The 24,983-nt window shown below is 46.0% G+C and overlaps 1 protein-coding gene across 1 annotated transcript in view; it reads left to right on the top strand.

Annotated features, from left to right (window-relative positions):
- Positions 1 to 24,983, top strand: part of HSF5 (heat shock transcription factor 5) — a 1,034,495-nt gene that overhangs the window by 569,957 nt on the left and 439,555 nt on the right. Inside the window, exon 4 of the mRNA XM_086958490.1 lies at positions 23,680 to 24,231. Within this exon, the coding sequence (XP_086814616.1) occupies positions 23,680 to 24,231 (552 nt within the window). The remainder of the gene's footprint in view (positions 1 to 23,679; positions 24,232 to 24,983) is intronic.

Raw genomic sequence — 24,983 nt, 5'->3', positions numbered from 1 at the left:
GGCACCGGTCGTGTACCCCGGCCCCGCCTACCTTTACCAGCCTCTCGCGTGGGGCACAGATCGGCGGGGTGGCCTCCCGCTCCGGTCGTCCTTCTCAGGGCTCCCTCCTGACCACGGGGGCCCTGCACCAAAGCTTCACCCGGGTCCTCCCTCCCTCACGGGGACCCGGGGCTTTTCTCCGTTTCCTCTCGCCTTCTCGGCTGCCCGGGCAGTCGACCAATCCCTGCGCGGCGTTGGCGGGGGCGGGCCGATGACGCGGCCGGGCGCCCCCGTCACGTGACGGGAGTGCCGCGGCCTCAGGGCCTAGCGCGGCCCTTTCCTGATTACGGCGGCCCTCTCCTTGTACCGGGGGTCGCCGCAACGATACCCCACGCAGTGGGGGGGGAACCCCACAATAGCGCCGGGCCGCGGCGATGATTTTCGGAGCTGCCACACAGCGCGAGGCCAGGACAAGGGGCAGGCTCCCTCTCCTGTCACAAAGTCCCCTCACAATCTCCTCAGCGCCCGGGCTGGCACGGTGATCTCCGGCTGTGAAAAGGGGTAGGCTCCCTTTTATTATTTATAAAACAGGTAGCCAGCGCGCCACAACGAGGGTAGGCTCCTCAGCACTATGGCGCTATTCACAGCGCACTACTTGTAAGGCAGTTCAGGGGCACAATCCTCCCCAGGCAGCTCCTCCCAGTCCAGCAACAGTCTTTGGACCCACAGCGCTTAGGGGGCAATATCACAGTTTATGCCAGTCAGCCGTCCACCGTCCCTCGGGGGCACAATCCTCCCCGCGTAGCTCCTCACGACCCAGCACTTCCACAGGGCCACAGCTCACAAGAGGGGGTAGACAGTCCCACTCCTCACCTCCTGGGTGCTTCTCCCATGCAGCGCTGGCGTGGTACCTGGTCCAAAACGGCATCAGTGACCTGGGTAGGGGCCCTCCTTTGTCAGGGGCCCAGGGGACAGCAGAGGGGGGAAGTTTAGGGGTACAGGGCCCAGCTCACAGGCCCATGTGGCGGTAGCACCTCACAGCAGGTCCCCCTCCCTTCCTTGTCCCAGCGCTGACTGACTCTCTGGTGACACTTCTCCCCATTTATACCCTCCTCCCAGGCAGTGCCAGGACCTTCTAGAATGTTGGCACATCTAGCCTAAACTGGTTCTAGGGGAGGGGGTGAGCACCCTGGGTGCCAGGCTTTCCCTCCAAAAGCTAGGGGTTGCTGGGTATTAATGACTAGACCGCCAACCTAACGCAGTCAGGTGGCACTACCCAGGCCATGGCATCCATTTTAAAATACAATACATTTCAGTCAGGTGCAGTTTTAAAATGGGGGATATTTTCTGTACACCACAGGGGTGTGGAATTTAATAAAATATCTACTTGTCCATGGGACAGGTTGCTTTATAAATCAACTTGTCCTGTAACTAAATCCACTTGTCCCTTTGGTGCCATGTAGTACACCGTCAAATAAGGGCAGCATTCTCATTATAGAGAGCTCGGATAATAGCCTCTCTGGTTATGTCAGGCTCAGATTATTGAAGGTTTCGAATACTAGTGATGTCTTTATTTTGCACATCTACCCATTCATCATTTCATTTCATTCACCTACTAATATCTAGCATTTCACCTTTACATTGGTATACATTCATTCTTTCATCAGACTTTCCCCATTCTGTTTGTTCATTGATCCATCCATCCGCCCGCCCATCCATATTCAAACCTACCTACCCATCCATCCCGAACCATATCCATCGATCTAAGCGATCGGCCCATCCTTCCGTTCATTCATCAATGTACCCTTTCACTCATCCATCCTTCCACTCATCCATCAATTTACCCTTTCACTCATCCATCCATCAATACACCATGCAACCCATCTATCTTTTCACCCTTTCCTTCATCAACACACCCATCCACCATCCCCATCACTCATCCATCCTTTCACTCATTCCTCCATCTAGTAAGCCAGTTACAGTCACTCATCCATCCATCCATTCATCCACTCACTCTCCGTTACACATTAATTATGGGCCTTTGACTGCTGAGCTGCAGAAAGATGACAAACTCCAAATATGTATGCAATATTTTTAATCTATTGTCATATTGAAGTATTGAAAACAAATTCACAGTATTATATACATTTTGTTATATACATTGCCCCGTATTACGTGCGTGCAGTAAAGCAAAGGGTGTCAAAAGAGCGTGAAGGTGATAAGGTGAAAGGAAAGGAAATCACACAAAATTATAAAGGTAATTTAAATGATTCAAAAAAACACCAGCCAATGAAAGCCGGAACAGTATATCCTGGCCACTTCAATTAGTCCGTATACAATCCCTAATATTATTCTGAGGCATAGGATGTAAAAAAATGTCTGCACTATATCACAGAGGGAGATATAGTTAGTGGTCCAGGTTATTAGTAAGTGTCGACGTTTCGACTCGTCTTGCGGCCTTGCGGTTGATTATGCCTGGGCCATGCGAGTCTTCTTCAGGACATATTGAACGGGGCAACACAGGGATCTCATTGTTGACCCCTTCTCGGAATGTAGTGGTCGTTATTCCCACTCCATTATGGCTCAGTCCTTACGAATCCAGAAAAATCTTATTGTCCAGGTATTCTCTTCAATGTTTTAGGGTTTCCTATCCTAAATGGATGTACATGTTCCACTACATGTCTTGAAAGCAGGAAGCTTATATTTAGAATCCAATCATAAGTATTGGGCAGTTTCAATATATGAATATATAATTTGGTAAGGCAACTCCTCACGCAGTAAAGAACCTGAATATTTCAATTCTGTAGCTGTGCCGAGGAGCTAAAAGTAGGTCACTTGCCGATATTTTAGAAAAGCAGGCTGGCAGCCTGTTGTTGAATGGATGTTCCCAGAAGTCCAAGCACGCTGAGCGCGTGCGGGAACATCCATTCAACTACAGGCTGCCAGACTGCTTTTCTAAAATATCGGCAAGTGACCTACTTTTAGCTCCTCGGCACAGCTACAGAATTGAAATATTCAGGTTCTTTACTGCGTGAGGAGTTGCCTTACCAAATTATATATTCATATATTGAAACTGCCCAATACTTATGATTGGATTCTAAATATAAGCTTCCTGCTTTCAAGATATGTAGTGGAACATGTACATCCATTTAGGATAGGAAACCCTAAAACATTGAAGAGAATACCTGGACAATAAGATTTTTCTGGATTCGTAAGGACTGAGCCATAATGGAGGGGGAATAACGACCACTACATCCCGAGAAGGGGTCAACAATGAGATCCCTGTGTTGCCCCGTTCAATATGTCCTGAAGAAGACTCGCATGGCCCAGGCATAATCAACCGCAAGGCCGCAAGACGAGTCGAAACGTCGACACTTACTAATAACCTGGACCACTAACTATATCTCCCTCTGTGATATAGTGCAGAATTTTTTTTACATCCTATGCCTCAGAATAATATTAGGGATTGTATACGGACTAATTGAAGTGGCCAGGATATACTGTTCCGGCTTTCATTGGCCGGTGTTTTTTTGAATCATTTAAATTACCTTTATAATTTTGTGTGATTTCCTTTCCTTTCACCTTATCACCTTCACGCTCTTTTGACACCCTTTGCTTTACTGCACGCTCTAATACGGGGCAATGTATATAACAAAATGTATATAATACTGTGAATTTGTTTTCAATACTTCAATATGACAATAGATTAAAAATATTGCATACATATTTGGAGTTTGTTGCTGTTGCCTATCTCTTTTATATTCATCATTGATTGAGCAGGGCTGTTCAAATAACATACGCCTTCTAATTAAATAAGTTTTGATTAATTGCTTGTTTGGAAATATATAGGTCTCGGACCATTGTTTGTTTATATTAGTATAATACCCAGGTCCAGTACCTTTTGGGTTACCCCATTTCTTTAATGGCAGAAAGATGAGGCCCATTAAAAGCTCCACCCCCACTGTAGCTGCTAAAGAGAGGGGTTCACAATGCCCCGGTCCAAACCTATCCTTCCAGCTCTAGATCTATCATTTAAATTCATTCATCCCTCCTTCCTTCCATTCATCCATACATCCATCCTTTAGCTCATCCATCCACTTTCACCCCCTCTATCCACCCTTTCACTTATCCCTCCATCCTTTTGCTCTTCCATCTTTCACCCCTCCATCCTTCTTTTCCCTCATATCCATTCACCTTTTCACTCATCCCTCCATCCGTCCTTTTGCTCTTCCATCCTTCACCCCAACCATCCTCTTTTTTCCTCCTATCCATCCACCCTTTCATTCATCCCTACATTCACCGTTTCACTCAACTAACCACCCTTCTATCCATCAATCTATCCATCCTTCCACCCAGCCATCCATACACCCACTCCGCCATCCATTTATCCACTCTTTCTCATCCATCAATCCACGCTTTCATTTAACCATTCATCCGTTCACTCATCCATCCACTTTCACCCCATCCATTCATTCACTCTTGCACTCATCCATCCATCTACTCATCCATCCTTACATCAATCCTTTAACTCATTCATCCATGTATATATCCTTTCACGTCAATTATGAACCTTTGTCTGGACCTTCAGAAAGAAGAGGCCCATGAAGAACCCTACAGCTGCTGTAGGGTGTTCAGATGCCCCTGGTGCACGCATGAAGTGACACGAGAGGCCCAGTGCAAGGACAGACATGAGGGTGTGCCTGAAGACTGCATGAATTCCCCATGGGGAAACTATTGAGCGTTATTGTAAGCCCTGGATGATGCAGGATATGAGAGGCCAAGGGGGCGGGTCAGGGCAGTCAGAGGGGGTAACAGAGGGGGGTGGGATTAGCAAATTCAGGCACTGGGTGAAACATAAGGTGCACAGTAAAGGCAAAGGAGGGTTGTGCAAGAGCATGATGATAAGGGAAAGCATGTGCTTTACTGCAGGCCCACAGAGGCGAGGGTGAGGAGCGATCCTGGGGCCGATTGAGGCCCAAGGGTGAAGCACAGAATAAAAGGCAGCGGGTCACAAGGTTCAAGTCTGAGCAGGAGCCAAGAGGCCGATAACATTACCTTTCAGTTATGTGAGTGTTCTGGAGCTGCAGAAGCTCCATGTTCGTTTTGTGCTCGAAGAAAATGAAAGGACCAGGGGAGGGCCTGAAAGCCACACATGAGCCTCGGGGAGAAAGCAAAAAGACTTCAGTGCTGTGGAAGTATTATACAGAGCTGCAACTTTGAACTCAGCTTCATCATTTTGTGCTTCTGCTCTTGGGAAATTAAAATGCAGACCCCAGCTTTTACATTGACCCTTTCACTGCCAATAAACTTTGCAGAGCTACTTATTAACTGGCTGTGACCAACAGGGTTGAACAGCTGTGTATCAGATTACCGTAAGACTGTCTACTTGTCCTTTGGACAAAATAGAAACGAAAACCTCTTGCCCTTGTAAGAAATCTTGATGTCTCGGGCGTCGGGAGATAGGAATTCCCCACCCCTGACACCATTTACAACATGTAATTTTACATTTTCACAAAGTGTCTCACACCACTCATGGCCTATACAGGTTTAATCCCATGGGGGAGACATCCTAGGTAAGGGGGTCAAAAGCGAAACATTTTGGGGGAAAAAGGCCAAGTCCAACACGACTCCCCCCCAGCCAAAAGCCAGGGTAGACACATCAATGCCTTGATGGGCTTCCCTGCTTGGGGCGGAAAAAGGTGGACGCAGGCCTGCAACTACAGGAGCACCTGCAGTCTCTCCTCCACTCTGGAACCCAATGGTTCTCTTTCGCAACCCTCCCTTCACCAACAGAACCACCCCACTGGTGTTCCCTAGTGGGATGTTTCTCCTTCCTAGAGTGGGAGGCTCTAGCCTCAGGCTTGGAATTCTCTTGAACCACTCTCCTCTCTCCAAATTTCCACTGGTCCACCCACCTGGGGTCTACACCCTCAGGCTGACCAGCCCTTAGGGGCGAGGCTCCCCTCCCCCTACTTCTCCTCCTAGGGTTCCTCCATCTCCTACGCCTGGGGACACCCTCACACAACTCTCTTCCCAACCTGGAATCGAAACCCACAGGCTGACCCGGTGACAGGTGCGAGTCCTCCCTCTCCCTGCACCCCCTCCCAGAATTCTGCACCCTCCTACCCGGAGAAGTACCCCTGGGAGTCACTTCCGGGGTGACTCTGTTTACAGATGTCCCTCCCACCAGGGCAGGCAACTCCTGTCCCTGGCCACCCAACCCGGGATCTATGCCCTGTGGCTGAGCCGGTGACAGAGAAGAGACCTTCCTCCCTCTGCACCCCCTCCCAGAGTTCCGCACCCTCCCACTGGAAGTGGTACCCCTGGGAGTCAATTTGGTAGGGACCTGCCTTACAGGAACCCCACCCTCCAGGCCAGGCAACTCCTGAACCTGAAACCCCAGTCCAAGATCTAGACCCTGTGACTGGTCAGACCCCCGAACCACCGAAGCTCTGATTAATGATGCTCCGGGTTCTCCTGACATAAGGGGATCCCTCCCTCTGGATGACACATCGGGGCAGCCTAGCCTCCCAAGCTGGGGTTCTCTTAAAGAACACTCCAGGCCTGGTGGCCGCAGCTGGGGTACCTTGGGACACCTCCCCGTCTCACTCCCTTCAGGATCACTCCCCTCAGCCTTCCCAGACGCTCTGGCACTTACCCAGAGGTCTGCCTCCCGTGCAAGTTCCCTGGGGTCTGAGAACCCGCACTGCAACAGATGGTGATGCAGTGTTGGGAAACAACTCCTCAGCATGTGCTCCCGGATAACGGCATGGCACAGCCCTTCCCAATCCTCCACTGCTCTCCTCACCACCCAATCCTCCAGTACAGTCCAACACTCCTCCTCGAATTCTCCCCAGGACTGATGGGACAGCTTTCCCCTGCCCCTCAACACTAACCCGTCCTCCTCCTCCGGGGAATCAGGCACAGTCTCCTGGGCTTCGGGAGTGGGACTCCTTGCACTGGACCTACACTCGCTGCCACCACTGGATCCCACCCACCTCGGTGAATCCAGACTCCTAAAACCACTCTCAGGGGACAAACTACCCACCTGAGCTGATCTCTCTCTGGCGAAGGCCCTCTCCGCCTCCGCCATCCTCTCCAGCGCTAGGACTCTTTCAGTCTCTAGTCGCTGCTCTTCTACCCTCAGCTGCGCTAAGCCCTCGGCATGCCTGAGCTTTGCCAGCGCCAGCTGATACTCCCTCTCTTCCCTCCTATCTACCCACTCTTCTGCGGACAGGGAAAGGGATGGGGCAGTGCCCCCGGGACTGGACCCAGTGCGAGACTCCCTATCTTCGGGGTCCTCCACAGCTACTGGCGTCTCCGCCCTGTTAAACTCTTCCTCCTCCTCATCGGAGTAATTACCTCCCAGGGTTCTGGATGGGGAGCCCTCTCTCTGGTCTCTAACCCACTGGCCCTTCAACACTTCGGGGGGGTAGTCAGACAAGTCCCCATCAATCTCTAAGGGCTCTCCCCTCTTGAGGGCCTCATAGAGAAACAGGTTCCTCCTAATGTTCCCTACTGGGGGTATCCCTCTCTCCAGGAGGAAGTCTATCACCTCCTGTTCGGTGTACTCCATCAGTTCCACTCCCTGGTAGATTAACCCCATCGTGGCGAGGTACACTCGGGACACACCCTCCCAGTGGAACAAGGGGACAATTCAGAACACTCTCAGGAGGAAGCAATTTAGCAAACAACAATAATCCCCACAAAAAGGCTGTGATTACCTCCAAGCTCTATTTGCAGTGTAACCCGTGGCTGCTGTGGTACTGCGCAAACACAAGTCCTATCCCACCGCTTGCCACCAAATGTTGGAAATGGGGGTTGCCCAAGTCTCAAGGGGGGTAGCATGGCATCAAGCGGGCAGGCCAAACTTCGAGGACATGTGAAGCATTCACGCAGTACCCTCAGTCAACACACCAGGCACACTACAAAAGAGGCAGGACACCAATTTGAGTTGGAAAAGAAGTAGTTTAGTGATATCTCCAACCTGTAAAGTAAAAAGGAAGAATACACTGGTAATCACAACAAGGCGCCAACTGGCACCCAAGCCAAGTATTTCAGTGGGGGATTATTTACATGGGACAAAAAGGGTTGAGTCCAAAGTCCATAGTGTCTAGCTGAAATATAAAAAGGTTAGCATTTGGCACGTAACATCAGTGACACCTATATAAGGGAAAAATGCACTTGGCGTATTCGCCCATTAAACATGCAACCAAACATTAGGGATAAGAACCCAAAATAGCTGGCATTGGCAACTCCTGCAAAAAGAATAGGAATCACCTGGCATTAACATTAGGCAGGAACACCTGTAATAAAACATCAGGTTTCTTCCCCCCTCCACCTAGGGAACTACGCATCAGGCAGGGCCTACTCAGGCCTTCATCCTTGGGGGGTTGGCTGAAATTATAAGTTGCATATTAGCGTAATTACACCTCATGCGTGACAACGCCAACCCAACCCCTGTAAGGGAAAAACATCATATAATACCAGACAGGAACATGAATCCTCAGCCCCCCTGCAACGTGCAACACAAACATTAAGCAGTGCGTTGGCATCCACATCATATGAACCAGGCCTGTATCACATTTTCCGTGGCACCATCCGGCCCCTACACCATGAGTAAAACCAGGGGGGGCATAGGCATCCCCACTCTGCACTAGGAGTACTTCCAGGCCTCTAATAGACTCCTTAGGGCATCCCACACTGGCATAAAGCTTGGCCCTAACTTGGGAGGTCAGGCAGGTAGCAATCTCATAAACACTAGGCCCAAATCACATTGAACCTGGGGGCACCTATGCATTTAATATGGACCTGACTCTAGGCCTATGAAGCTTAACCTAGGGCAAACCCTCCTTAGGGTATGGACATATAGAGTAGGTGTCAGGCCTAAACATTTCAGGGAACATCAGGCAACAGGTTACAATGTGCATTTCATTAGGCATATCACCTGGCTATGTGTCACAACAATACCCTGGGGGCCCCTACAACATTCTACATTTCCCCCGTGACCTTTATGATTAACCGGGGTCTCTGTAGGCAGTTCAGCGGGGCCTAACCGGCATCCTGGGATTCCGTGGCAGCAGTCGCTAGCAGCTTTTACCCGCTTTCTGGGCACTTGGGCCCCACTCAGTCAACAGAGGGGGGGGGGGGGCGGACACCGACCCTGTGTCCCGTTGCCCTCTCCACCCTCCACACTGTACTCTGTCGCCCACACTCACCGGCTGTCCAGGGCCTTCTTGGTGGTAGGGGCAGGCACCGACAATGTGCCTCGAAGCCCCTGCTGCACAGCGCTCCCTCGCGGGGCTTCCCTGACCAACTGGGGCCCCTTGCAGGCAGCTATCGCTCTTCGTGTGGGGCTCCTCTCTTCACGAGAGCCCGAGACCTCCAGGCAGCTGTCACCTCTCCCGTGGGGCTCTACGCGGCCTCCTCACTCGGGTTCCCACCGATCAGGAGGCGGGGCTGGCACCGGTCGTGTACCCCGGCCCCGCCTACCTTTACCAGCCTCTCGCGTGGGGCACAGATCGGCGGGGTGGCCTCCCGCTCCGGTCGTCCTTCTCAGGGCTCCCTCCTGACCACGGGGGCCCTGCACCAAAGCTTCACCCGGGTCCTCCCTCCCTCACGGGGACCCGGGGCTTTTCTCCGTTTCCTCTCGCCTTCTCGGCCGCCCGGGCAGTCGACCAATCCCTGCGTGGCGTTGGCGGGGGCGGGCCGATGACGCGGCCGGGCGCCCCCGTCACGTGACGCGAGTGCCGCGGCCTCAGGGCCTAGCACGGCCCTTTCCTGATTACGGCGGCCCTCTCCTTGTACCGGGGGTCGCCGCAACGATACCCCACGCAGTGGGGGGGAACCCCACAATAGCGCCGGGCCGCGGCGATGATTTTCGGCGCTGCCACACAGCGCGAGGCCAGGACAAGGGGCAGGCTCCCTCTCCTGTCACAAAGTCCCCTCACAATCTCCTCAGCGCCCGGGCTGCGACGGTGATCTCCGGCTGTGAAAAGGGGTAGGCTCCCTTTTATTATTTATAAAACAGGTAGCCAGCGCGCCACAACGAGGGTAGGCTCCTCAGCACTATGGCGCTATTCACAGCGCACTACTTGTAAGGCAGTTCAGGGGCACAATCCTCCCCAGGCAGCTCCTCCCAGTCCAGCAACAGTCTTTGGACCCACAGCGCTTAGGGGGCAATATCACAGTTTATGCCAGTCAGCCGTCCACCGTCCCTCGGGGGCACAATCCTCCCCGCGTAGCTCCTCACGACCCAGCACTTCCACAGGGCCACAGCTTCACAAGAGGGGGTAGACAGTCCCACTCCTCACCTCCTGGGTGCTTCTCCCATGCAGCGCTGGCGTGGTACCTGGTCCAAAACGGCGTCAGTGACCTGGGTAGGGGCCCTCCTTTGTCAGGGGCCCAGGGGACAGCAGAGGGGGGAAGTTTAGGGGTACAGGGCCCAGCTCACAGGCCCATGTGGCGGTAGCACCTCACAGCAGGTCCCCCTCCCTTCCTTGTCCCAGCGCTGACTGACTCTCTGGTGACACTTCTCCCCATTTATACCCTCCTCCCAGGCAGTGCCAGGACCTTCTAGAATGTTGGCACATCTAGCCTAAACTGGTTCTAGGGGAGGGGGTGAGCACCCTGGGTGCCAGGCTTTCCCTCCAAAAGCTAGGGGTTGCTGGGTATTAATGACTAGACCGCCAACCTAACGCAGTCAGGTGGCACTACCCAGGCCATGGCATCCATTTTAAAATACAATACATTTCAGTCAGGTGCAGTTTTAAAATGGGGGATATTTTCTGTACACCATTTACAACATGTAATTTTACATTTTCACAAAGTGTCTCACACCACTCATGGCCTATACAGGTTTAATCCCATGGGGGAGACATCCTAGGTAAGGGGGTCAAAAGCGAAAAATTTTGGGGGAAAAAGGCCAAGTCCAACACAACCGCCACCCCAACAATTCAGAGCGCCCGTCACCCACCCATCCCAGTTTCAGTGGAGACGTAGACCAACAAGCCTCGATACCCCCGCCAACCTAGAGTATAGTTATTGTATTCAATTTGACAGCATAACATTTCAGTTTGTGTTCTTAGCCGGTTCGGTTTCGGGGCATCGCTCTATCGAATCTTTGTCTCTATGCGGGCTTGAGGCACTATCTGAGTTCAAGGATAGTAGATCAAAACCAGAGTCTACAACGGTCATACATACAGCATCATTATCTCTCGCATATGTCTCTAGTATTGCCCTTTGCCATACAACATCATGCCGGTCCAGACCTTACATTGTCTATTCTTTCTGTGTTCATGGCCTCGCTCTCTTTGTGATTTCGATGTAGTCCCATTTTGATTTTTTGCCGTCCGTCGCCGCCGTCTATCTGCGTTGTTCGGGCCTCCGACTTGCCTCCGGCCGTCTAACCATTCCCACGCTGCTTCTGGCTCTGTGAAGAACCATGCTTTGCCTTCAGCTTCCACCCGGAGTCTTGCAGGGAATAACATCTCATACAAAAGGCCTCTCTCCCTCAGAGCCTTCATGACATCAAGGAAGCTTCTACATTGCTGTTGAACTTTTATCGTGAAATCAGGAGAGAAGAGGATGGTGCTGTTTTCGATTTTGAGTGGAGGGGCACAGTGCGCAGTTTGCAGTATCGCGTCTCTATCCCAAAAATGAAACACTCAAGCCAGTATAGGTCTGGACCTGAGGGGTTGTCCCAGTTTGGGTCTGCCTCCTGGTACTCGATGTGCACACTCAGGGGAAAAATACTTGGAGAGTTTCTTGGGCTGCAGCCTCTGTGTGACAAATTCTTCCACAAACAGGTTAACGGCATGGCCCTTTGCCTTCTCGGGAACGCCGATAATTCTGATGTTATTTCTCCTGGCCCTACCTTCGTAGTCATCGAGTTGGTCTGATAGTGCTCGGGTAGTAGCTTGTAGGTCCTGGACTTGCTTCTCCAAGCCTTTAGCGGTGATGGCTAAGGCCTTTGGGCTTTCTTCCACTTCCATCATACGTCATTCATTTTACGAAAATCCGCTCTGATGAGGTTGACTTCAATAGAGGCGGAATCAATCCCTGATTCAAGTTAGGTGCACACCACTGTGACAGCTGCGAGGATATATTGCAGTGTAGGGGCTGGTTGCGCCGGGAGCTGATTGTGTGTTGTAGGTGTCGTATCTATCTGTGCTTCGGGTCTGTCTTGATTTTTGAGCCACGTCATCTTGTCTAATTTGGGCTGATGGGAACTTCGGTTTCCCTTGTTTCCAGACATAACACAGTTCGTGGGGTGCTTTAGCTTGGTTATGCTCAAAGAGAGAGAGAAGGGGGGGGCTTGGGAGCCTCACCACCCCCTGCCTGGTGTCTTCACCGTCAGCCTGTCGGCTTACCACACTGGTCCTACCCCTGCTCTGGCAGAGGCAGCATATCAGTCTTTATTAATGATACAGTATTTTGTCACAGGCAGGGACAGCATCCTTTGTGGGACAGTGCGGAGTTATGAGACCTCTACACAGGCCGCTGAGCTATGTGTGGTTTGAAACGCTGTGTTCCAAGGTGGTTATGGAGATGTGAACAGTCTATGGTGGCGGTGTCTCAATCAGTTTGTCCTGTCTCACCATGTGTGGCCATATATCATATAGACCAGGGGGTCACACTCAACTCCAGAGGTCATGACATTCCAGTAAGTATAGTGCTGTGCGTATTCGATCGAGTGGTGCAACTACAAAACCCCTGAGTAAGTTTGGCAGGCTGGGCTCAGAGCTCCTTTCAGTATGAAGCCTTCCTCTCGGTGACACTGCTCCCCTGGTGAGGCTTAGATTGGTCTCTTCACTCGTTTCTCCACCCGTAACACAGCCTTGGCCGCTTGTATCTTATCAGCTTCACGGGGTAAGACTGTGCTGTGCGTGCGGGCGCGTTTTCATTTACCGCGCCTGTGCTGCTCAGTCGTGTCTGCTTTCAATGGTGAGTCCTCGCCGAGCACCGTGTGATTGGGTATTGTATTTAAATATGCGTCAGAGGCACAGAACTTCCACGTCGTCCGCCAATGCCTCTCACTGCCATGCTGATGCGTAGTGCTGCATCGATAGGCACCCAGTTTTCTACAAGTCGATCACACACATCATCGGCACCTCACCAAATAGGCCAGCCGCTCCGCTGTAACAAGACTTCTTCAGGGCTCATAGGATTACAATTCTTTGTGTTCTGTCATATTTTCGTTTCTGGCTACCATGCCATATACTGCTCACACAAGACACAGCCAGAATATGACAGAACGCAAAGAATTGTAATCCTATGTTACGGATATATGAGTAACAATTTCATATTCGAACTAGTACAGACAGTTTATGGAGCCCTGAAGAAGTCTCGTTTACGAGACGAAACGCGTTGGCTAAAGGAAAAATTACGTGTACTTTTGGATTTTATCTGTTTGGATCAACCAATAAAGAATTGAATACGATCACCACTAAAGTCCGGACCTGTTCATTGCGAAACTTTCCTTGGGATTTACTCAATATAAAAAGACTGATTATGATATTGTCTTGATGGGTGTTGATTCTGTATGTTAATTGTTTTGTAATTTTGGTTTTGCTCAAGAGGGAATAGAGAGGGTTGTATTCCCTGGTTTCACAAGCACCATCACAAGAATAACTAGCCACGGATGTTAACAGGTGCAGTTCTTTTTTGCCTCGACCCTTTTTGTGTTATTTCTCTAAGATCGTTGGATCTAAATGTTAACTTTTCTAAATCTCACACAATGATCGTGGATTCTAAGCCCAAAAGACCCAAAACACACTATTTTGAAGAAAATTAGATAGCCAGGGTATTAACATTTTCCTACCTAGGTGTCCTATTTGATGATAGGGGCACATGGGTACCACAAAAGAAACCAAAAGAAATGCAATGGCCAGATCTACAATAGCGGTTCATGATTTTGCACGTAGGTTAGGGGCAAAGCCAATACAAGCAATGTTTTTATATATATATATATATATATATATATATATATATATATATATATATATATATATATATATATATATATATATATATATATATATAAAGAGAGAGAGAGAGAGAGAGAGAGAGAGAGAGAGAGAGAGAGAGTCAAATGCATTGCTATCTCAACTATGGCTCTGAAATATGGGGATATGGAGAAGTTAAGGACATCCAAATAGAGGAAAATAAATTTCTAAGAAATCTGCTATCAGTGCCACAATCAACACCCTCTTAAATAATTCACCAAGAAAGTGGCACAGGTTTTGTGTCAGATTTAATTGGAATGGCACCCCTACTTAAGTGAATAGCAATTTGGATAAATCCAGAGCTGGAAATGAATCACGAAATCATGCGTGATTGCCTAGCACTAGATAGAGCAGTAGTATCCCCTGGCTGAGTTACGTGAAAAGGTTCACAATGCAATTAGGGCGGACCAAGCAACTTAATTCTCCAGATAAATTACTAAAGGAAGACCTTTTTGTGGGCCAAGAAAATTTACCTATATTTGGCACATACGGAAAGAGAGGCCATGGAATTGATAAAACCAACGGTACAAGCCCATCAACTACTAAAAACTTCATGTGCAATCGAACCCTATTTAAATGTAGTAACTAACCTGCATCATCGTTTCCTTTTGAGCAAGATTTAGATTTGATCAGTTGCACTTATTACTTACTGAACCTCAGGGGTGGAGAAACCGCCGCAGTTAAAAAACTAGCTATGTTAAAAAAATTCCCAGATATTGCTCAGCATCTGTAGATATATAAGAGCTAGCCTCGCCTGTAAAAAACCTTTGCCCCTTAAAATTGGTAAAATAAAACGTTTTCGGATGTGCAAAAAATGCTTGCAGAAAAGGGCAATGTGCCTAGGTGGAGAAGTTATAACATGTGCAGGTACCCAGATCCTCCACCTTTCTCCACCCCTGAGGTTCAGCAAGTAATAAGTGCAACTCTAAATCTTACTAAAAAGGAAACGATGATGTGGGGAATGATACAAGCATGGGAATCTATGAAAGTTTCCAATACTGGAGAACCAAAGTTACAGGTAAGTAACTTGTTTTCTTTCACAATCCAATTGCAACTCAGCACAAAACATTTCTGGTGGGAAATACCCACTATGAATACACTGTTCTGCCATTTAGACTAAAATCCAGTCCAATAACATGCTCAAAATGCATGGCAGCAATTGCAGCATATCTGAGAAAATACAAGTTTAACAGTATTTAGACAATTGGCTCATAAAAACAAATACTTATTCAAAGGCAAAAAGAGACTTCTAATTCTATCTGAAAGTTCTGAAGCATCTAGGTCTCAATGTCAACATTCAAAAATTTATCAAGAAACTTGTGCAAGTTCTCACATATGTGCGAGCACTCAGAAAACGATGACAGAAAAAGTGTATCCTTCGTAGGAGAGTCTTAGCTATCCATTAGAAATGCCTTGATCTGAAACAAACCAGCAATCCCACAGCTTTTGAAATTGCTTCTCTCCAAGGATCCATGGCATCCTGCATCTATTTAGTTCCTAAAAACTAATCATGCAACCTCTGCAGCAGTGCCTAGAGGACCAATGAGCACAGAAAAGAGACAATTGGGAAGATTATTTCTGATTAACCACTAATGTAGAACAGCCTCCAACATGGTGGACAATCAGCTAAATCTCATGAAAGGAGTCTAATTTCAGAAAACACTTATCAAAACTGTCATAGTGACAGATGCACCATTGATAGGTTGGAGAGCCCACATGAATCAATTCAAAGTGCAAGACCTTTGGTCTCTCAAACAGAAAATGTACCGCACCAATCTGCTGTAATTAGTGGCAATTCATCTAGACTTGAAGTCTTTCCCTCCTTCCCTAAAATCATTTGACATAATGATACAAACAGATAACACCATTTCAATGCATTATTTAAACAAACACCTGTCCCTTAAAGTACATACAATGTGGTACAGGGCATTAGCCAGAGGCATACATCTGACAGCTATACACATTTCTGGGAAGTTGAACCATAAAACAAATTTTCTCAGCAGGGACCACAAGGAAAATCACAAATGTGTCTTAAACTGCTTAATCCTGTCAGCTCTTTTTCAAGACTAGAGATCCTCAACACTAGACTTATTCACCAGAGCAAAAAACAAAAAACTTTGCATCCACAGTACCAGAATCCAACTCGCTGAGCAATGCTTGTTTGTTTATTTGGTCAGCTTCATTTGTTTACACTTTTCCACCAATCCCAATGATTCCAACAGGGATTGTCAGACTGCAAATACTGAACCAAAATATTTTTTAAATACCCCCAGATTGGCGAAGACAGTGGTGGTACCAAAACCTTCCACATCTCTCAGTGGTCAAACACAAGAAACGAACTTGCAGGTCAGACCTAGTAACTAGACTTCAGAGCCAAATTCATCCCTCAAAACTTTAATCCTTAAACTTGGCTGCATGACTCCTGAAGTCAAACAATGGAGACATTTAACTTTTCTACAAGAATGTATGAACATTTCAAAATAAGTAAAAAGATATCAAAGCGAGCCTCCTATGCATTAAAATGTAAAAGATTCTGCATATGGTACAATTAAATGGGTCAGTTCTGTTACGTCTGAAGAAGAGGTATTTCTCCCATATTTGATACATTTAGCAAAATACGTACATGGGGGCCGATTCACAGAACTAACTTAAGACAAAATCCTAAACTTGTTACTTTTGGTATTCACAGAAGGCATTTAGTAGTAGTAAAGTTAGGATTTTGTCTTAAGTTTGACTTAACACAAACTTAAGCCAGACTTAAGACAGACATAAGACAAACTTAAGAAAAAATCCTAACTTAAGTGTGTCTTAAGTCTGTCTTAAGTTTGTCTTAAGTCAAACTTCAGACAAAATCCTAACTTTACTACTACTAAATGCCTTCTGTGAATACCAAAAGTAGTACGTTTAGGATTTTGTCTTAGTTATGTGAATCGAGCCCTACAATTCTCTTATACACACGTCTCCAGCAGCCATAGCAGCATACAGAAAGGCTCCTTATCAGGTTTCATTTGTCAAAATTGCAGGTATTAAAACCTTCCTGGAAAGTTTTTCCACCTATCGGAAACCCATCTCCATCATGGGGACTGAACATAGTGCTCGATAGACTACAGAAGTCTCCTTTTCAACCTACACTTAAGGCCATATTACAGCAGCTTTAAAAAAAAAATACCTTTTTAATTGTCAAATCAACAGAGAGAGTTAGTGAACATCAGGCTCTATCCTTGATAGAACCTTTTACGGTCTTTCATGCTAATAGGGCTGTTTACAAACATATCACTCCTTACTAAAAGTAGAATTTGATTTTCACTTAAATCAAACTATCACTTCACCAATTTTTCCCTAATCCTATCATGCCTGCAGAAAAGTCACTACATTATCTTGATATTGGAAAAGTGTTACATCTTTACGTAGATAAAGCAAATTTACTTTTATCAATTATGTTCACATTAGACACGCGTTAGCTTAGTCAGAACAATCCATTGCTAGAGGCATAGTAGCTTGTATTTCACTTTGTTACCAACTGTCAAATAAACCATTACCAGGGAAACTGTTGTGGTTTGTACTATGCAGCAAGGTAGTGATGTAATGGAAGGGCTGATATCATCGGATTCTGATGGAAAGCAAGCGGGCATTTGGAAATGGGCTGAGGAAGAAGCCTGACCTGTTTCAATGCTGTACTGATTATCCAATAAGCCTTCTACCAGTACTATCCTCCCTGGAGGGTATTGCTTGGAGGCTGGAAACAACATGAGAAATTGGCTATGACTGGGAACCTGTGGTAGGGGCAGGATACCTCAAAATTAAAACCTTATTGCTGCTACTGTTGAGATTCTTCCTGTTTTGAAACTGCACAATGCGGAATCTGCAAGGATCAGCGTGATCTGGAATTGATCTTAGGAACGCGGAATTACCATTGGCAAGAGACCTGTTATTTTACTACTTGGCATCTAGAGAGATGGCAGTTGATCTGAAGCGAGCCGAGTGATTTTCCTTGTGGCCTTGTGAGTGCTACAAAGCAAGCAAGCCAACATTCGGTGTAGAAGTAAGAAAGCGTTATCCTGTTGTATGCCCACTGGTGTTATGATTTGTCACGCCCCACGCAACACTGAGTGTCTTCCCATTGGCAGGGCGGTGTCTTTGCGTAAGGTGACACACACTGCGGCCATTTTGGATCGAGCCAGATCCTCAGTGCACCCGGAGTCCGCATGCAAGGTGACGCCTTGATATCGTCAGGTGCCCCAAGTAGATGGAAAGGTGTCACATCCAAGGCATTGGCTCACAGGAAATCGGCTAGCACAGAGGGCGCAGATTTTGCTGTTACCCGGTTGAATGGAGGACTTGGCTCAGCCTTGGGGAACTGCCTTACAGCACTGTATTATTTTGACTTGTTTCACGCTGTGCAGGTATTTCTTGTCTGCATGGTTTTTCTGTGTGCTCTACCTATCGAGGGGCTTGGCAAACTGGTCAGTGCACTTGTTAAGTGAATACTGAGCAAGGGTTGTTATTTTAACGTATTATATTATTTTGTTGCTTTATTTTATTGTGTTGTTTTGGTAGAGGCACTGAGGAGTGAGTATGTTGTCCACTGCCAAGATACTGGAACCTCCCCAATTTTGAAATGACTTGGGGGAGCTAAAAATGCCATGGGTTAGGTGGAAGAAGCTTTTTGACTCTTATTTGGTGGCGCTTGGGGGAAACATTTTCTGCATCCAGGAAACAAGGTGTTTTGTTACACAATCTTGGGGTGTAGGGCAGAAATGTTTATGAATGTTTGGAGGATATACCAGTGGGTCATGATGAGGGTGATGCAATAGATGTGTACGAAATGTCTGTAAAAATGTTAGAGTTGCTTTTCAGAACACAGATTACGTGATTTTGGAACATCATATGTTTTTTACACGCCAACAAGGAAAGTTAAGTGACATGCCTAGGGAATTTGACCAGAACATGCAAGTTTAGTGATCTAACTAATTGATTAGTTAGTAGTGACCAAACTTATACGTTGTTCAAACAATGTTAAGGTACAAGAGAGGCTTTTGGTGGAGAATCTTTGTTTAAAGGAAGCCGTTGCCATTATTGAAGGAATTGAGCATACAGCATTTTGGGTGAAGGAAATGCGGAAGGAAGATCATGAGGAAATAGCAGTCTCTAATGTTGCTGGCTACAAGAAGGACAACATTTTGGATGAGAATAGTGTGATAGAGTGGAAACAAAGCGGACAGTGGGAAATTCAAGTGTTATCGTCGTGGCAGTGGGACGGCACACTGCAAATTGCCCCAACTGTTTTGCAAAAAATACTATTTGTAGGAAGGGTGGTAGGAAGGGGCTCTTTTCAAGAGTGTGTAAGGACCCCACGGACATGAATGCGGAGAGTAAAGTGGTGCATCTGTTATTAGAGGTTGAGGAAGGCGTGAGGCATGTTGTGTTTATCACTACAGACAGGCAATCTCAAAAGATGTCTTGTTTAATAAGGAGAGGGTGGAGATGCCAAAGTATGGGTGGTTATTAGAGGGAAACAGTGGACCAAATTGGTGAATTTGGGTCTTCCTATACCCTGGTGGGTGATTGTACTTGGAAAAAGGTGTATAGTGCAGAGGGCATTGAATTCTTCCAACCAGACATCTAATGTTTTGGGTACGGGGGAGTAACTATTGAAGTGTTGGGATATGTGCCCATGTTAATTGATTACAAGGGAAGGAAGACATGGGGAAAGGTGTATGTGGCAAAGAGAGGAGATTGTCTGTTGGGGTGGAGATACCAGAAAGATCTGGGTATCATCCTTAATCCAAATGCCTTGGAGCCAGTTATGTTACTGGACTGCGCTCAGGAAAATGAGGACATTGTGAGGAGATACCCTGAAGTGTTTGGGAAAAAAAGTTGGTTTTGAGCATCGGATCAAGTTGAAACAGGGAGCTAAATTAGTGGTGCATTAGGTGAGGAAAGTGCCACATTTGATGTCGGATGCCTTGGGAAATAGATGAACAGGTTGTTGGAGTTAGGGATGATTGAAGAAATTGAGTCCTCAGAATGGCTGGCTCCGGTGATTTTGTCACCCAAGAATAATGGAAGAAGTTTGAGGATGACTGTTGACTTGAGTGACCTCAATTAGAACCATTGGGAGGATAGGCAGCCATTGCTCAATATTGGACAAAAGCTGTCCATGTTGAAGGGAGAGTGTTCATTGTGATGGTTTTATCGGCGGCATATCATCAAGTGATGCGGAGTGAAGAGTCGAGACCATTTACATTGTTTGCCACCCCTCTGGGGACTTACAGGTTCCCTGCATGCCTTTTGGGCTTGCACCTGCTGCAGCTTGTTTCCAGAAAGTGAGTCAACATTTTCCAGGATGACATTCTGATGTATGGTAAGGATGGATGAAGGGGAACATGAAGGGAAATTCTTTAAGGTTCTTGCCAGGTTGCGTCATTTTGGTTTGACTTTGAAAGGGAAGATTTTGGCGCATCAGGAGAAATACAAAGCCAGTTTTGATCATAAGCATGGGGTGGTGAGGAGAGCATAGGCTGTGGCTGATGAAGTGTGGATTAAAAAAACGAGGTTTCATGCTAAGAGTGATGGTGGTTTTCATGGACCTTTCGGTATTGTCAAAGTGAAATCCAATGAGGTGGGAGTACATACACGGGAATGGTGGAGTATGTCCAGACTAGTTGAAGTGAGTGGAAGAGCTGTGGAGATGGATGGGGAGGAGTGTGGAAATCATGGGAACGTGGCAGAATCCCAGGAATACAGGGTGGACAACTGTCCATGGGACGGGGGAACAAGCAGTCCACAGAGGATGCAAAAAGCTCCTGGGTGGTTTGATGATTATCTTAGATAATTAGTTAATAATATTGTCAAATCCATTTAAGATTTACAATGCATAATTCTCTTTATAAGGTGTTGTCAATGTATCTTTCTAATTTCTCATATTATATGATGTAATCACATTTTTATTTTTATTTTGTGTGAGAGCTGTTTATATTTTGCATGAATATTACTCCATATATTTTTATACTTTTGCAATATGCGGTCTTAGTGCTGCATTGGGTATGTACTCTGTCTTGTGGTTGTTTGTTTGGTGTTTAACTGTATACTTCCTTTGTTTATGGAAGGGGAATGTGTTATGGTTTGTATTATGCAGCAAGGCAGTGATGTAATGGAAGGTCTGATGTAATCGGATTCTGTGTTGAATATAGGGCGTCGGGAGGCAGTTGGAGATGGGCTGAGGAAGAGCACGACCTGTTTCAATGCTGTACAGATTATCCAATAAACCTAATACCAGTACTATCCTGCCTTGAGTGTTTTGCTTGGGGGAGGACACAACAGAAACCTAAATCTCATTCCACACGGGGGAAAGTTGCTGCAACTGTGTGGATCCGAAATGTTCCTATCAGAGAGCTTTATTAAGTTGCAACATGAGAATCAATTCACACGGTCATTAAACACTATTGTTTAGACACTGATACTCAAGCTGAAGTTAGGGTGGGTGGAACAGGAGACTCTCTTTAAATTATTATACATCGATAGATTTGCCAGTGGCCTTTTCATAATTTTTCTTAAGCATGCTACTGTATACAAGCGATTTATGACTATCAGTCAAAATCCTACTATTCAGAAGAAAAGGTTATGTACCTGTAGTTCTGGTTCTGCATCTTAGGAATCTTCATTGAAGTCATAAACGACCCACCCTCCTCCCTGGCTGCAGGAGTAGTTGTGCATGTTGATACATTAAATAAAACATGTTTTCTCTACACTTTGCCTTGGAAAAAAAGAATTAGGTAAGAGAGACACCAGCAGTACAAGGCATTCTGGCTGAGGGTGCCGCCCAGGTTCTTGATTGGATAGGCTCTTTTCCATCTGCGTTGAATGAAAGCAAACAGGCTACAATTTTACATTCATGTTCTCTGACCAAACATCTCATTGTGCTGTGTTGTCTATTAAAAGATTCAGCAATATAGTATTATGAATTCATGTGGTAGGTTTTTATTCTGCTGTACATTCATGAAATATTAGACCTTTTAGACTTCCATCGAACAGATTTAGGGCCTGATTTAATTATTGGTGGCAAGGACAGAGTATCTTTATCACCAAGAATGGTGTCCGCCCACCGAATTTAACTGTGCTGGACCCTAGGGTCAATTACAGTGGAGACTACTCCGTCTCCGGTGTGATTAATCCCCTCTTGATAGTCCTATGGAGTAAGGGGCTGTTGGAGGCTGACCTGTTATTTCACCCACCCAATTTATATGGGATGAATTACAGGTCAGTTTTCACTTTTCGTCACCTCCAGGAAAACCCTGACTGTAAGGTGCCCTGAAAACTGCAAAATGCTCTCCTCGCCATGGAAAAGGACTCCCATGGTGAGGAGAGCATTGTATTTTTTATTGTCAAAAAGAAAATCCTGTATCAGGATTTTCTTTTTGAAAATAAGAAAAGCAACCTGTTTGGTAGAGGACTCCGTCCCGCTGATGGTGCTCTGCACCAAACAGAAAAAAATGTATTGACAGAAACCAAAATGATGGCAGCTCCAGCCAGTGCGTTATAAATTACCACCAGCTTGCAAGTGCCAGTGCGTTATAAATTACCACCAGCTTGCAAGTCATAGATACATTTGGCTGCCCTATTTTAAAGCAGCCCCTTAGACGTGTTCAACGATCGAGGCATTTTTTATGTGTTTACATGGGAATCAACTATGTAACGGTGTTCTGGGGTCAGTGAAAACAACGGGGCAATTATTCAAGCATGTATGTCGTCAGTAAAGATTCCTACAATGAAGATCCAGGACTACAGGTATGTAAACTTTTCTTAGGAGCAGTGGCGTGACTAGACCATTTGCCGCACATGGCAGTCTCTACCTTAAAGGTTAGGTTAAGGACCTCATTTAGAAAAGCGTGAGTTTATTTACATGCTCTTTATGAGTTTTCTCCATGGGGATGGAGAAGATTTAGTTCGCCAGCACTGAAATCGTTCATATAGTCATATGAAACCTACTGTTGTCACTGAAAAGCAGATTATGAAGGATAATTACTTGCTAATGCAAAGAGATAACATGGTCATTGAAGTCGAAGCTAAGAGAAACTTGTTTAGCTGAATCCCAAACAATGTGAAACAGGTGATGCACTCTGTTTCTATATTTCAGTTTCAGTATAAATGAATAAAATATTTGGAGACTGAGTTAATCGAGAAAATAATTATATTTAGAAAAACTTATGTATTTTTGAAAATACCAATCGGCCAAGTAAGTTATTATTTCTTTGCCTGAATTGAAACGCAGCTATTCTCCATTTGTTTTTTTAATTGTTTTTGCAACCATGTTCCAAAGACTGTTTATTTATGTTGAATATCTTTGTCAATGAATTTCTTCTCCACTGTGAGATCATCAATTTGGCGTCCTTGGGAGTTCTCTCACTACTAGCTGGAGGATGTTAGAAGATAATCGTATTAAAGATTTGCAGATCCAGATAGTATAACAGACAATATTGTTTTTTGGTGTTAGTGTCAGAGGAAGCTCACATAACCTTGTAATACCTGATCTACTCAAATTTTCTTCTGCAATTGGAGCGGTTTCAATTGGCAACACACACAAGGTGACAGTGGCACTTTATAGCAGACATACTAAAACCACCTCTAGGAAAAATATTTTCTACTGTGTTTCCTTATTTATACGTACTAGAACTGCTTTCTTCTGTTTCTTCAGAGCCCACCAATGCAATCTTCATATCCGATGGAATTTATGCCCTCAAACTGGTCCTGTAACACTTCAGAAGAAAGCAAGAAGACTGAAGTGAATCTGGAGGCTGTTTTCCAAATTGTGGATGAGCTACACTCTTCCTCCAAGTTGGAGATGCTGAAAGTGAACACTGTGGACAACCAGGAGGACTGTGCACCACAGCCTGAATCAGACCAACAGATGCAAGTAAACCAAGTTGTCTCTACCGAGGTATCCTGCAACAGAGAGCCTAGCCAGCTAGAGTCCCTCACTCCTGTTGCTTCTGACATAACATCTTTTGTTGTGGGGAGTGAGCAATCAATCACTTGTTCACTACAGCAGTCTCCCAATTTTCTATACACTGCCCACTCGAATCATGGTACACAGAGTACTAAAGATGCCACCTTGACTGTTGGTGCAGGAAATCCAGCATCAGAAGGGTCAGAAGAGGTGTCTGTGAAACTGGAAAAGGAGCTGACTCAATCATCAGAGTTAGCTGTAGTGTTGGTAGAGGAACATCTGCCAAGCAATGCTTTGCAGGTAAGAACGCAGTTGTCTCTGTTAAGATGATTTTTATTGACTTGCATACACAGGTGAACTAATTTTATATTTACATGTTAAAGAGCAGAGCAAAACTTAAAAACAAAATATTCTCTGGCAAGAGTGCAAATAATCCCCCACGTTGGACCAATCAAAGGAGCATAATTAACCTTTCATGAGCATTTGGGATAATGTTTCCCTCAAGACAAAATTGCAAAACTTAGCACCAATTGGTGCAGTTTGCAGCACCATTTTAGGTATGTGTATTGTACGAGGAACATAGTAGCAAATTAGGAACACTCTTAAGAGACATTTGTGTTATCTAAACAACGTACTGGGTTTGGTGTAGCCGCATACTGAAGAAGCTGTGCCTATCTGATACGCTGTCAACCATATTTAATAATAATTTCTCAGGATCCAGTTTAGTCTACTGTACCATGAATGTTCCTGTGTCAATAAACAGTCAAACACAAAGCCTATACCCAAAAAGAAAATGTAATCTTTATTTCATGCCATTGTTTCATTGAAATTATGTTCACATAGGGGCCGATTCACAGAACTAATTTACAACAAAATCCTAAACTTACTACTTTTGGTATTCACAGAAGGCATTTAGTAGTCTTAAGTTAGGATTTTGTCCAAAATTAGGATTTTGTCTAAAGTTAGGATTTTATCCTAAGTTAGGATTTTGTCTTAAGTTAAATTTAAGACAAACTTAAGTTAAACTTAAGTTTAATTTAAGACAAAATCCT

The sequence above is a fragment of the Lissotriton vulgaris genome, chromosome 2_1 (genome assembly GCF_964263255.1).
Source record: "Lissotriton vulgaris chromosome 2_1, aLisVul1.2, whole genome shotgun sequence".
Lineage (NCBI taxonomy): Eukaryota > Metazoa > Chordata > Amphibia > Caudata > Salamandridae > Lissotriton > Lissotriton vulgaris.
Note: the sequence above shows the minus strand (reverse complement) of the source record. Positions and strands in the feature narration are given on the sequence as shown.